Here is a 14,926-nt window from a genome sequence, read left to right as displayed (position 1 = left end):
TCAGCACATAAATTATTTTAAAATAGTTTTATGAGTCAGTTCTAATATATGTAAAAGTTTGAGGGAAAACACTTAGCAACTTATGTAACATGTGAAGAATTACTTGCCAAAATACATAAAGCTTTATGAGTTTTTATGTATGAAAAGACATACATATCCAAAGCAAAATGAATCAAGAATATGAGTAAAAAGATGAAATATTTCTTTCACAAAGTGAACTGAAATGTCAACAAAAAACAAGTACAAAAGATGTTCATTCCTGACAAAAAAGTAAGAAAAAGAATGAGAGCTCTGTAAGGAGAAATGCATGGGAGGAAGTGATACTCTGGAAGGCTGACAGGACACAAGGAGAATATCAGAGCTGGTGGTGGGAACCACAGCAAACATTTTAAGAAAAATTTTAAGGTTCTGACAATGTCTACCCAAACAAAACATACATATTGACTGTTCTAGTAAATGTACGTCCGTGAATAGTAAGCATAATAATAGCAGTGCTATTGAGCACTATCTGTTCATTGTCTTGCAGACATTATTCTAAGTGCTTTATAGACCTTATTTTATTTATGTCTCAATAAACCTGTATGGAAGGTCATTTACTCTAATCTTCCTTTGTACAGTAAGGAAACTCTGAGCAGAGAGATGAATCATATAAGGGTTGAGTGTGGCCACGACTTTAACTCAGGTGGTCTGTCCTCAGAACTTTAATTTTATACTACCATATATTTTCTGAAGGACTTCTCACGTTCACAAAGCTGTTGTTATAAAAATGTTCCTATAATTTTTGTAGTAGTGGACTACTGCTGATTCTGTCTAATGTAGGAGATCATTGCTATGATTAGAGTAGATAATACTATTTTGCATTACTGTGAACTATAGGTGTGGCTCTGCTAGGTACATTTTTATGCCTGAAGAAAAGAAGTCAAAGAGTATCAATTATACTTAAAAATATTTTAATATTTATGATGGAAACCTCATGGGGAAAGGATTTGAAGGACACGAAGTTAGTGATTGGGAGATATTTTGACATATGCAATATGCAATATTTGTGACATATGCAATAAAATAGACATAGAAAATTAATGGTTTTGAGCTCACAAAATCTAAAATAAAAGAAAAGACAAAAAGGAAAACAGTTATTAACCATTTATTGATATGGTGTAAGGCATGAAGGCATTTATAAAATTTATGAATTCTACAATATTGAAGTACAGGGAGGTGTTGAAGTTTGGGGAAAGAAATTACATTAAACCTGAGGCATAATTGGTAGCCTAAAGTGAAAGATAAGGAAATTTCAGATGATAGTTTATGCAGAAGTAAAGGATTCATCAACACTTCAAGTGCTGTGATATATATATATATATCCCCAAATCAGGAGAGAACACGCTTTGCTTGTAGACTTGAATGTTGTTCCCTGTGGCAGGTATGTGGAATGGTAGAGATGAATGTACGGGAAGAAAGGCAAGATAGTTATGAGTTGGTTTCAGCATGCCTTTTGGGTCATATTTGGGACTGTGACTTTGTGTTCAGTCATTGAACTTGCTCAGGGGAAACATGGGCCTGGGGATGAGTAAGGTCTCCTGTGGCTTCAAAGGACAAGAGGGATGTAGGACAGCTTGGAGATATTTTGCCTTATCAGGATAGTCAGGGTGTCTGAGTGAGGATGTAAAAAACAGATTAATTGAATATAACTATAAGAAGCAGGAATTCAGTAAAATGTTAGCATTTTACATAACAATCCTTTTAAATCTTAACACTATACACTTCATGGCCTATGCACTAAATCATGTTTCATTTAAACTAGTTAAATGTGATAATGTAAGAAGTTTACTATTCCAAGGGAAAAGAAAAAGCCTAACAGAGTTTGCATTCCCTCCTATCTGACAGAGCACTGGGCAGGAACCTACCACAAAAAGCAAAGCAGAGTATCATAGTTACAAAAATACAGATATTCAGAAACAGCAACAAAAGTACTGAAAATAAAAACTGATCAAATGCCTATAATTGGCTAGGTAGTAGAGTAATAATGCCCCAGAGAAAAGTAACCAGTTTCCTTTTTGGCTAAGACTTAGAAATATCTTTGGGTCTCTTAGACATCTCATCCTTTCCAGAGGCCAGAGATGTCAGAAATGTTTGGGGATTCTGACCTCTGAATGGTTCCCAAATGATTATAGGGTTGTCTCTTCAGAGGAGGGAATGTTACATAGCAATAAAGACTCATTAAGAAAAATCTTCTATAGTATAGCATCTCTGGCCTGAGTGGAGAGCTAATGTTCCAAGTTGCCTGGGTCAATCACTAGCCATGAGACCCTGAACCATCCCCGCCAATCCCCAGGAAGGCAGGGTCACCTTAAGCCATGCTAAAGAGATAGAAGGAATGACTGTTCTAATTGTTCCATTAATGAGGTAAAGTGCTTTCCTTCCTAGATCTTCCCCCACCCAGCCTATGAGCCACCATGAGGTTCAGCCATATGCCTGCCTCTTTTCGAGGGGGGCTGGGGAGGGAATGCTGGCCAGAACCTAAGTATGGATTTTCTGGTACTTTGGGCTTCTTTACTCTTTCTTTAAACCTTCCTCTGCCCTGCTTGTTGTTGCTTCTGGCCTTTTGAGCACACAAAGTTCTTTTTTTCCTTTCTCTTCCACCCTCCATTCTCCTCTGGGCAGCTATTGAAATGTGATGGTGTGACCCAGAGGATGTTCCTCTGATCCTGTGATGACAAGCCATGGACCCGCCTCCTTCCCACGCTCTGCAAAGAAGCCACTCCCCTTCCCTCTTCTAGCCAATCGGTTGACCATATCTGCTTGCAGGGGCGGGGCTAAGGGTATGAAAGCTGGGAAAACCACAAGGCTGGTCTCCCACCATTTTGTAAGGCTGTCCTGAACCACAGGATTTATGTCTGGGTGTGGATTTTCAAACACAGCCGTGACTGGGGGGCAGGGGTAAGCGCCTGCTTGTCTGTAAATAAACCCACATCCCAAGCTCAGTTAGCAAGTCCAATAAACTACTTAAAATTCTTCAAACCAGGGGTGGAGAATTTTTTCCTCAGGCTGTCGCAAGGACCATGGGAGGAGGGGATTGGATGCCATGTGTATGACTCAGTAGTTAATTTGACTTAAAATTGGCATAGCCTGGCAGGATATGATGAAACTGAGAATGAGTTTTGGAAGAGCATTGATGGGGAAAGAGTCCAACAACCCAAGTAACGTGGCATGAGGGGAGAGTGTGGGCTGAGGAAATGTTAACCTGGGGAGCCCTTCCCATAGGCTTGGTGGGGGTGGCTGTAGTGGCATGGTAAATGCAGTGGACAGTGATATATGTAACTAGGGTGAGGCCTTCTAGACAGTTGAGGTCGAAGGGAGAGATCCCAGTGTGGCAGCCATCTTGTAGATGGTATGGGGTGGCATGTCTACTTGACTGGTGGGGGCTGCCACATGAGTATGAAGAGGCCCTGAAAACAGAAGAAGGTCTGGAGTAGATTCTACAATCTCTGGGAGTAGCACACCAGGGACAGAAATGTCAAAAAGCAGCTGCAGAGGCCACTTGGCCGCTGCTATTGATATTAAATATCTGTCCCAGGTGGGGGCCTTAGCCAGAAGGAAAACTTGAGGTGGTAGAGAGGATTTAGAATGGGAGAGGGATATGAGGCTGGCCTCTTTGGTACTGGCTTCTGATCTTGCCAGTAAATTAGATAAGAGAGAAAAGGAGATAGAGGTGTTGGCATATGGTTTTTTACATCTAGAAGGTCAAAAGGGAAAAAAAGCCCAGCTCAGAATGATAATAAAAGGCCCACGCTGGGATCCTAAAACCTGGAACCCCTGGAAGAGTTGGGTAGTGAGGAAGAAGGAAGTGACCTAGAGGTAATGGGAGATGCTCCTCAGGTCTGACCTTTAATTCAAAGAAAGGGAAAATCCATGGTCCAACATGCCAATGGAAGTATTAACAATAGCCCCGTTTGGCCTACCAGGAAGCCAGATGGCTCCTGGAGAATGACTGTAGGTTACTGGGAGTTAAATAAGGTGGTGCCTCCCATTCATGCAGTGGTGCCCAACATTGCATTGCTAACTGATCAGCTGGTGCAGGAAAAGGGGTCTTTCCATGCTGCAGTGGACCTTGCTAATGCATTCTTTAGTATTCCCTAGCTGCTGAAACCCAAGATCAATTTGCATTCATGTGGAATGGACAATGGACTTTTAGAGTACTTCCCCAAGGTTACCTCCACAGCCCCATGATTTGTCACGGGATGGTGGCCTGGGACCTGGCCCTGTTACCCTGCCCTCCTTCCATAAGGAGGCTCTACTACATAGATGACATAATGCTAACTTCTGAGTGACTTACAGATTTGGAAGCTCATTTGGGGAACATGCAAGTGCACCTGAAGAAGTGAAGATGGGAAATCAATCCACAGAGGTACAAGGACCTGGTACAGCAGTAAAATTCTTGGGAATTTTATGGTCGGGCAGAACTTGCATGATACCCAGTGCGGTGGTTGAGAAAATCTTACAACAACCTGCACCAGTAAATACTAAGCAGTTACAGATATTTTGGGGACTGCTCAGGTATTGGCAAAATTTTATACCTCACCTTGCTCAGGTTACCCACCCCTTGTATAATCTAACAAAAAGAGGTGCTACATGGGATTGGGATGTAAAGGCCTAAGAGGTTTTTGAGCAGGCCAAGGTACTGGTTGTGAAAGCTAAGGAGTTATGCCCCAATACCTCAGTGTCCCTTCCTCTTGGGCCCTGAAGGTTATGGGTGGGGCTTGTGGCAACAACAACCCAAACAGACAGTCCCAATTGGGTTCTGGTCCCAATCATGGGAAGGGATGGAGTCCCAGTACACAGCACTAGAACAACAACTGCTGGCTGTGGACAAAGCATTGCAACAGGTGGAATCCATTACACGCCCCACCCCCATTATTGTAAAAACCACATATCCCATAAAAGGATGGGTCGAGGGCCTGTTAGCCAAGCCCCATCAGGGGTGGCCCAAAACCAAATGTTGCAAAGATGGCATGTTTATTTGCAACAGTGAGGGGTGGTGTCAGCAAGCCCGATTACCAACACCATGCAAGCAGTACTAGGACCAGTGTCATTTTAAGGCATAGAGCCTCTCCCCCAACCTCCTATAGTTGTCCATCCAGCAAGACTTGACTGAGTGCTAGAAGGAGCTCCCCCAATTCCAGCTGATGCCTGGTATACTGATGGCACTAGCAGAGGTGCCAGACTAGAATGAGTAAAAATGGCAATACAGATGAACACTAACACTATATGGTTAGAGAGGGGAGAAGGAGAAAGCAGTCAATGGGCTGAATTGAGAGCCTTATGGATAGTAATAATGAGGGAGCCTTGGCCAGTTACAATTTATACTGACAGTTGGGCTGTGTTCATGGGCTTAACCTTATGGATGACTCAGTGGGAGAAAGAAAACTGGTAGGTGATGGAACGGCCACTATGGGGACAACAAATGTGGAAGGACATATATCATAAAATGCAAGAGGAGCTAGTGCCCCTGATAGTTTACCCTCTGGCTGCCCACCACCTGGTGAGTCCCCCCAGGGATCAGGAAGCTGATGCCCTTAACAAGGTGAGGGCTGTCTGCTGTCAGGTACCCCTAGTAGCAGCTCATTGGATTCATATCAAGTCGGGCCACAAAGGAGCCGACATGGGATGGAGAATAGCCAAAGCAGCTGGCATTCTGGTAAAATATGCTGACATCCAATAGGGTGTCCAGGCCTGTGAGGCGTGTTCCTGGTTACGGCTCTGGAGGATGGATGCCATGATCAGACATGTGCACAAGGCAGCTTCCCCTGTGAGAGACTGGAAAGTAGATTATATAGGGCTCCTGCCAGTCAGTGAGGGGTGTAAATATGCTCTCACTTGTGTGTACACTGCCTGTGCCTTACACAGGTCTTTCCTTGCAAGAGAACGATGGGCAAGGCTACTATTAAGGGGCTTACTGAACTCAGTGTCATGTATGGGTGCCCGAGGTGAATTGATAGTGACAGAGGCACTCATTTCACAGTTACAGATGTGCAAGCTTGGACTGAGGATAATCAGGTTAAATGGTATTTCCTCCTTCCATACTATCCTACAGGAGCACAGTTAATTGAAAGAAAAAAAAAACAGGTTGCTAAAGGAACAGTTGAAAGCCTTAAGCCCAGAAAGAACCCTAAGGGGGTGGGTGGAAAAAGCCCCTTCCAGAAGCCATAAGGTTGTTAAATGAAAATTCCAGTACCGGGGTGGGTTGCCTCCCTATGAGCAGTTGGACAAAGGGACCCCAGAGGTCCCCAAAACTATAAAGGCGATTGCTAATAATGTTGGTTGCACACCGGAAGTGGACGGTAAGACTCTATTGCTGAAGACACCACATGATGTGAGCGTGGGAGAGGGAGAAATCAAGCTTGGACTAAGCTAGAAACTCCCTGCCACTGGATGGGTGGCTTTCATAGTGCCATAAGGTACTACGCAGATGGCTGGGGAGAATTATCCCCCATTATCCTGTTCAACGAAGTACCCCACATGCTGCATTATCAACATGCAAAGCAAGATGTTCCTGCTGGTGCAATAGTGGCTCATCGGGTGTATGTACAACCAGCTAATTATCAAATGGCCTTAATGCTGCTCCTAGGAATGGAACACACATCTGGTATTGTAGACCAGGTCAGCCCCTGTGGTAGGAGAGGTTGGTTATAGGCCCCAGTCGAGAAGCCATTGCAATTATATTGTTAGATGGATGTGATGCACCTACTAAAGTACCATCCAAGCATTTTTGTTTATGCCCATGAGCTATTATTGCAGTTACTGTTTACATGTTCTTGCTTATTGCTGTTTCTGGCTTTTTTTTTTTTTGTCTTTTTGAGACAGGGTCTCCCTGTAGCCCCAGCTGTCATGGAACTCACTATGTAGACCAGGCTGGCCTTCAACTCACAGAGTTCTACCTGCCTCTGCCTCCCCTGTTTGTGTTTTTATAGTAGGTAGAATGTCACTAAATCAAGCTGGCAGCCCATGACAATCAGAGGATACAGAGACTTGAAGAGTCCAGTGCCCTATTACATTGGGAGAAAGGTGCCCCATGCCCTCTGAGGCTCAGGGATATTTGTAGAAGACACAAGGGGAAAGCTTGTGAGAGCCAGAGGAAGGGGTGGAGAGTGTGACCCGGAAGATGTTCCTCTGACCCTGTGATGACAAGCCATGGACCAGCCTCCTTCCCATGCTCTGAAAAGAAGCCACTCCCCTTCCCTCTTCAAGCCAATCAGTTGACCATAGTTGCTTGGCAGGGGAGGGGCTAAGAGTATAAAAGCTGGGAAAACCACGAGGCTTATCTCTCACCATTTTGTAAGGGCTGTCCTGAACCACAGGATTTATGTCTGGGTGTGTACTTTTGAACACAGCCCTGAATTTAGGGGGGGGGGGCTTGTCTGTAAGTAAACCACCACCCCAAGCTCAGTTAGCAAGTCCAATAAACTCCTTAAAATTCTTCAAACCGGAGTTTGAACAATTTTTTCCTCAGGCTGTAGCAAGGACCGTGGGAGGAGGGGATTGGATGCCACATGCACGTCCCAGCAGTGAATTTGACTTACAGATGATTGAGTGAAAATGTCCCCCAAAGGCTCCAAGTATTTGGACATTTTGTTCCCACTTGGTGGTACTATTTTGGGAAGTCTTAGAAGGTGTGGCTATGCTGGAGGAAGCATGTCATTGGGTGTGGGCTTAGAGAATTCTGAAGCCCTGCTGGATCTGGAGTCGCTCTCTTGTTTCCTGTGCCAGTTTGAAGATGTGAGAGCTTAGCTTCTGCTCCTCCTCCAGCCACCTCTGCTGCCATGCATCCCTGCCAGGGTGAACTCTTGCCATTTTAGAACTGTAAACACAAATAAATTCTCCCTTCTATAAGTTGCTTTGGTCAATGATTCTATCACAGCAACAGAAAAGTGACTAATACATGAGATTTACAGCTCGCCTGCCTTGGTGTGTTTTTCTTTTAAAGTCTAATAAAATCATCCTCCAACTTAAAAAGAGAATTCAAAACTGTTTTGATTGGTTGACGTGAGGAAAAGGAGTTGCCTGACCCCTATGTCATGGAATGAAGCTGTCATTCTTATTTTAATATTCAGATTCTTACGATATCACAACAATAAATGAAGGTGTGTTATTAAACTAGGGCACAATGAAATGATTTAGAATGTCTTCCCCATCACATCAGCAGCATTATGTGATCTCTCAGGGTTACTGGTGCTAAAAAGCATTTAATAAATAATACAAAGTCAAAATTCATTTGTATGAAGGTACTCTCCTTTCAGAAATACTGCGCCCTTTACAGATGAATTCATGTTAAGCCAATCAAAAATGAATATTCTTAGATTATTAAAGAAAATTTTCATGTTGTACATTTTGCTGCAAACATCAAACTTGTGATTATGAAATCAACCTGAAATCACATTTTCGTGACTTCCAGAGAAACCTGGCTCTATACTCAAAAGGATGATTATCACATATTATATCTTCCTTAAAAATCAGCATGCTGAAAACATTTGCATTTTTAAATCCAGATTTCAAGAGATAGAAATGAATGTAGGTCATAAACTTCAACAATGGCTTTGTGATAAAGCTTTGTCAAATGCCTTTGACAAGCTGTTTTTTGCATTTTTTTTTAAAAGAGTGACAAATAGGGAGTTAAAACTTTAAAAACTGTAGGGATTATTCCTTGAATGTGGGGCTTGCTTTTACTGGGTATACAAATCTGATTGCTAAACAATATTGGAAAAGAAGACAAGCTGCTTTCCAGGGTGCATACAAGCCCTTTTGGAGGTGCACGTCAGAGTGCCTTACACTCCACTTTCCATTTGCTTCTGCCTGAAGCAAGATCACAAACTATCATTAAGAAAAGGGAGAAGAACCCAGGGGTGGTATCAGGACAGCTACCTCTAATCACCATTCCTATTGATGTCCAGCTAGAAATCCACCTCCCCAAAGAAAGAAAATCAATATTTATACAACAACCATTTCCATTATCTGGAATTATGACTAACACTAGTTTTTCAAGTTCTTAATCTTTACACTTGTGACCAACAAGAAAAATATGTGCCATTTATAATGGGGTGGTTTACAAAGAGTGATTTCTGCTTACATCACTCTATGTGAAAGGATTTGCTGGAACAATCAGATTGGCTCCAGCTGAAACAGCCCAATTACTAATAAAAACTGCCTCAGGTCTTAAGGGCCTATGGGCTTTAACATCCATGATGCTAGAGTACTGGCATTCTTAAATAAACAGCCAGAAAGCACACTAAACAAATGTTAAAAATCCATTCTTCAACACTATTTTAAAATGATGCTACTCCTCATTTATACACTGTTTAGATTTAGGAGACAAAAATTAGTAATGCCATTCCTTGCAAAATAGCCTAATGGCTAATGAGTAAAGGACAAGACAATGAGGACACACAATAAATATGAAAAAGATCAGATAATGTAATTTGCATATATGGCCATTCATAGATCTCTATTGAACGAACCCTAACTGAATTAGGACTTTTAACAAAAATAAAAATCATCAGGTGTAAAATTAACCTTGGTTTATATATTCATGAAATTTGTTTATCCTGCTCTGTTAGACAGTTTTCATATCTGCTTTAATCCTGTCTTAAATCCTAGTCATGGAGAGTAGGATTGTATAACATTGTTCGTTATTTCAAAATAATAAAGCCTGAGGCACACAGATAGGCCCGTGGAATGTTCTTCTCCTTTTTCTTCTCTCTATGTGTGTGTAACCAGGTGCTGGATCAGAGAAAAGGGACAGAGGCGTCTTTCTCATTGGGCATATTTTTATGAAGATATTCTCTGAAGTAAACGCTGTAGCTATGGATAAATCAACAGAAAGGAAAAATAAAATGGCTCCCATAAAAATATGTTTATTCATTTCTTACTTGTTCTAATGATTCAACAACTATTTTTTGAGCTCTACAGAGTGATAGGAAATTTGCTGGACATTAGGAATATGAATTTCTGAATGACTTTAGATAAATAATATAAGCCAAAACAATATTTTAAGTGTTAACAATGTGTTGTCCATGGTATCTATATTGGTTTCTGTTGCTGTGACAAAATACTCTGACAAAACAACTTTGGAAAGAAAAGGGTTTATTTGCCTCATCATTCCAGGTTACAGTATGTCAGAGAAGATAAGTCAGCTGGTCATATCATATCCACAGTCAAGAGCACAGAGAAGGCCTGCTTGCCTGGTTGCCTTCGCCCCGCTTATACAGCTCAGGATCCTCTGCCTTGGGAATGGTGCTGCCCACAGTGGAATGGAGCTAATCCCCGAGGGACATGCCCACAGGCCAACCTGATCTAGACAATTCTACAATTAGCACATCCTTCCCAGGTGATTCTAGGTTATATCCAGATGACAGTTCAAAACTAACCATCACAGTATCAAACTTGAAGGAAAATACTTTCAGAGAAGGAGAATACTCTAATAGCCAAGAAACAGAGAGCTGCTGGACAACCACTAATGTGGGAAGGTAATGTTTTATAGAGAATATTTGCAGGAATCAATGATCATTTCAAAGTTAGAGACTCGTTCAAGAAAATAAAGGATTTCATGATGTTTTTACTTTTGAGTTGTAGAATCCATAAGAATCTATAGCTTAATTAAGTAATGGCTAATTTTTTAAAATCATAACGTGACTGATCCTGGCTTGTATATAGCCACTATCTGATTTGGGGTGATCTACAGCATGCCTAGACGTAGGTTTGTTTGTAGTCATCTAGATCATTTATGACCTAACTTTGTTCTTCCTTTTTGATTGAGAAGCAGACTATTGCTTCATGTTTTCAGTTTCTCCCTGTGCTCAGCCCATAGGAGGCAGATCCCCCATTTCAGCAATGTAGAGAAAATGCCCCTGTATAAAAGGCACTTGTGAAGGTCTTGGGTATTTTCAGTACATTCCTGGATTCTCCTTTTTCTGCTTTCCAAGGTACACTTCTGGACTGAAAGAACCTGTATAACAGGAACAAAACTTTCCAAGTAATAATGATTGTGATGTAAAATGTGCATATTGTGGCTTACACAAACCTTCAGTGTACCCTGAATTCCTCAGTTCAGATGGAGATTTCCTTTTAAACTCTGATCATTTCAGTGTAGTTTGAGAAACTTTCTGCCATTTATATACCCTTTTCACTCACTTAAATTTTGTAGAGAACAATGTCCTACAAATAATGCATTTTTTTCATGACAAGGAATTTGACGTAGTGGAAATCAAAAGGCCTTAAAATAGACTCAGAATCAAGGTTTGTCTAAACTGTCTCCTAGCTGTCCTTTCCTGCTCCCTCCCAGGGACAAGCTTTTTCCAACATTCCCCTATCTGCAGGACCTCAAAGGTCACAACCTGGCACAGAAGAAACAAGTGCCTCAGATTCTTTCCTTGAACCTTCAATAAATAAACTAATATCCCGGAAAGAAACACTCATGGTGACAACAGCAAGTATGCCATTCACCACTGTCATCTCTTTCAGTCTTACAAGAAGTTAACAATTAATGCACCTTATTCTGTGGGTCAAATGGGTATTTTCCTAGGTCATTATCTATTCTCCAGGTCCATTGAACTCCTCTAAAAACCATTTATTGACCCCCCAACCCAAGCTCCACTTTCCGTATCTCACATAGAAAAATGATTACTCAGGTTTCTAAACTACTTGGGCCTACTGGCGATTCAAGGTCCTGTGACTTTTCTCCATTTGCACATTAATAAATTTATATGCTTTATTTTCTATCTAATCTCTCTTTGTCAGTCCACTCCAGTCAGTAAACCTTCAGAGATGGAGAGGAAAGTTCCCTGGGCCTACTCTAACATCACCTTCCACAAATACTTCTCATGGCAAATTAATACATTGCACAGAGTTGTGATGAGTCTCAATCACTCCCAGTCCTAATGCAAGCTGGCTCCCCTGTAATGCATTTTCCCCCCATTACTCCTGTATTCATATTTGAGCATATATTCCTGGAAGTACTGATTTACATTCAAGAAATATCATCAAATGGAAAGGTTATATAAATGTCACTGCTTTCTTAGAAATTTTACATGTTCTGTTGAACTCTGTGAACATCTGGACTGAGTTTCTACTGTGAAAGGGAATACTTCTGTTCATGAAGTACTGTTCTTTGCAATAGCTTCCTTCATAGAATGGGGCTTGAGAAAAAGTATGAAGAACTTTTCTTTCTGAATTCTGGATCTTAATAAGAAGGGAAGTACTGCCTTTTCTACATACTCGTTTATTATAGTAGAACTTAACTGCATTATATATTCCTTCATAAATCACAGCATGTTACTGAGAATACAAACTGCCTTTTCTAAGCTACATACCCTTACAGCAAAGAAGTAGGCATTTGTTTTTGTTCCTCTTATAGGTTATGTAATAATAGCAACGAATACCATGAAACTCACATAGAAAGCATCACAACTAGAACACTTCAATTAATTTTCTCAATATAATCAGATTCCTTTTAAATTTTGCTTTGATCTTAATGTCTACATGTTGGCATTTAGAAGGGAAACTTTTATATTTCTCATGTAATTACTGTTTATTTATTTATGAGCCCAGCTAGCCTTGAGCTCACCATCCTCCTGCTCAATTTTCTCTTATTTTATTTATCGTTCAATCTTTCACTATTTTTTCTTTTCCTGGAAGTAAGTAATATGACTTTTGTATCAAATCTGGAAAATCATAAGTCATGAATAATACCCCAAGTCCTACCATTCAGGAATTGGATTATCTCACAATATCTCATGTTTTTCTTTAAATTTTTTTCAAATAGGTAATATTGTTAAGTTAATAAAATTTATAAAATATTGAAAAATATAAATAAAACTCAATTACAGCCCTCATCTGCTTTTGTTTCTACATACTTGGATATGTGCAACTCCAGGCTGAGGCTGTGGTACAGTTCCATATTGTTTCTTCACTTAAATTTATTAACTGTTTAGTATGACATTTAAAATCATAATCCAAAACAAAACATTTATTTAAAGACATTTTCAATTTTTTCCTGGTATTAAATGTTCAGTTTAAACCTCTATACTACTTTATCAATTTGGGTGAAGAGAAAAGAAAGGGAGATGAGGGTAAAATTTTAAAATGGCATTTTAGATGAAGATTGCTATATAATGCGACTTTCTCATACACAATTATCTGTAATATCCTGGTAAGGAATAACATTTTATTTAAACGCTTGGAACAGTAGAGATAATGAAACAGGAATTCAACATCCTTAAAATTTTGTTTACTTCTAGGGGGAAGAAAAAGTCAGAATTGCATACCTGGGGATATAATATAGAAGAAATCTTTGAATTCGTCCATCCAGACTTCTGCCAGTCTCCTGTTGTTCTTGTTAATGACGTGACCAGTGCCACCAGGGAAGGTGTATGGAGTTGCCTTCCGAAAGACATGGCCAACGTGAGAGCAAGTCACAATCTCCAAAGAGCCTCCACATTGCCATATCTGGAGAGAAGAAGAATCTCCATATAACAGCCATCATAAACAATGCAATGGTGTCTGTGATGTGACTAAAGCTTAGGCCAAATCTTCATATTTTACACATTTCAAGAAAACATTAGAGAGACATGAAATTTCTGTCTAGGACAATTACATTTTGTAAAGAATGCTAACTTGGAAAATTGTCAATATAAATAGTTGTAGCCTTGGAATCAAGGAGGTAAGATCTAATTTTATCATGCCACTGTATTAGATAATACAGCTTACAGTTTCTAGTAGTTACCTAATTACTATTTAGTAGATATTTGATATCCAAAATCAGCTATGTTTGAGTGAGTTTGTAGAAACTAATAACAATGTCAAAAACTAAGCTTGATTTGAAGAAAAATCAATCAATTATACTCCATTAATTTGGGATTTTAAAGGCTTATCCAGCCCCAGCCATCAATATTCCATTTCTTATACTGTAACGTGCTTTCTCTGATTACTGCACTCCATCTACATATCATTCATAACCTATTCTTCAGGATCATATCTTTTAGGGCATTCCGTGGAGAGATTTGGTTTTGGGTTACTTTTGTACTTTACGATTTTACTGAAGACTTAATGTATTGCATTATAAGCAACTTTATTAAAGAAAAAAAGTTTAAATGAAAGATTTTACAAGAACGAACTCTTAGAAAACGTACTATGTATTCCATAATATTCTTAGATTTATTGTGTAAAATTAGGTATTAATTTTACATAAAGTCTCCACAATTATTTATTTCAATAAAACTTGATTGTACAGTTAATGGTATACTAACATCATTGAATAGGTATGGGTGCATACAGTGTGCCATCCATATCCATAAGTTCTGAAACTGTATTTAACCATCTATGAATTGAAAATATTTTGAAAACTCTCATCTCAAGGCTTTTGGATCAGCCTAGGCCACATCCCTCATAACTTTAACAAAAATATTTTATTTAGTTATTTTTTATTTTACGTGTATGTATGTATTGCCTGCATTGTAGGTAAGTGCACCATGTTGTGCAGTGCCCTCGGAAGACAGAAGAGGCTGTCGGATCCCTTGGAACTGGAATTATGGACAGTTATTAGCTGTCATGTGGGTGCTCGGATTCAAACCTGGTTCTTCTGCAAGAACAACCAGTGTTCTTAACTGCTGAGCCATCTCTTCAGCTCCACATCCCTCATATCTTAAGAGCATCACTAATTCCATCATCTCCCTGTTATTCTGAAACATCAGTGATTTCCCCTACCAAATTATGCCTCTATTTACATAGTATGACCTAAAATTGTGCATCTTAAATAACCAAAGCAAACGCAAAATTTTATAAAACACAATAAAATCACAATTTGTTTTATAGTCAAATCCAACATACCTCATTTTTTACTTCTCTGTAAAATTATATATAAATATATGTATCTATGCAT

The 14,926-nt window shown here is 39.9% G+C and overlaps 1 protein-coding gene across 3 annotated transcripts in view; it reads right to left on the bottom strand.

The window, feature by feature from the left end:
- Positions 1-14,926, bottom strand: part of Galnt13 (polypeptide N-acetylgalactosaminyltransferase 13) — a 652,434-nt gene that overhangs the window by 181,179 nt on the left and 456,329 nt on the right. For all 3 annotated transcript variants that reach the window (XM_029563436.1, XM_008832879.2, XM_029563437.1), the window contains one exon: positions 13,314-13,494. In XM_029563436.1, the coding sequence (XP_029419296.1) occupies positions 13,314-13,494 (181 nt within the window). The remainder of the gene's footprint in view (positions 1-13,313; positions 13,495-14,926) is intronic.

Source organism: Nannospalax galili, unplaced genomic scaffold (assembly GCF_000622305.1).
Source record: "Nannospalax galili isolate Female #2095 unplaced genomic scaffold, S.galili_v1.0 scaffold376, whole genome shotgun sequence".
Taxonomy (NCBI): Eukaryota; Metazoa; Chordata; class Mammalia; order Rodentia; family Spalacidae; genus Nannospalax; species Nannospalax galili.
This window is presented reverse-complemented; position numbering and strand designations above follow the sequence as displayed.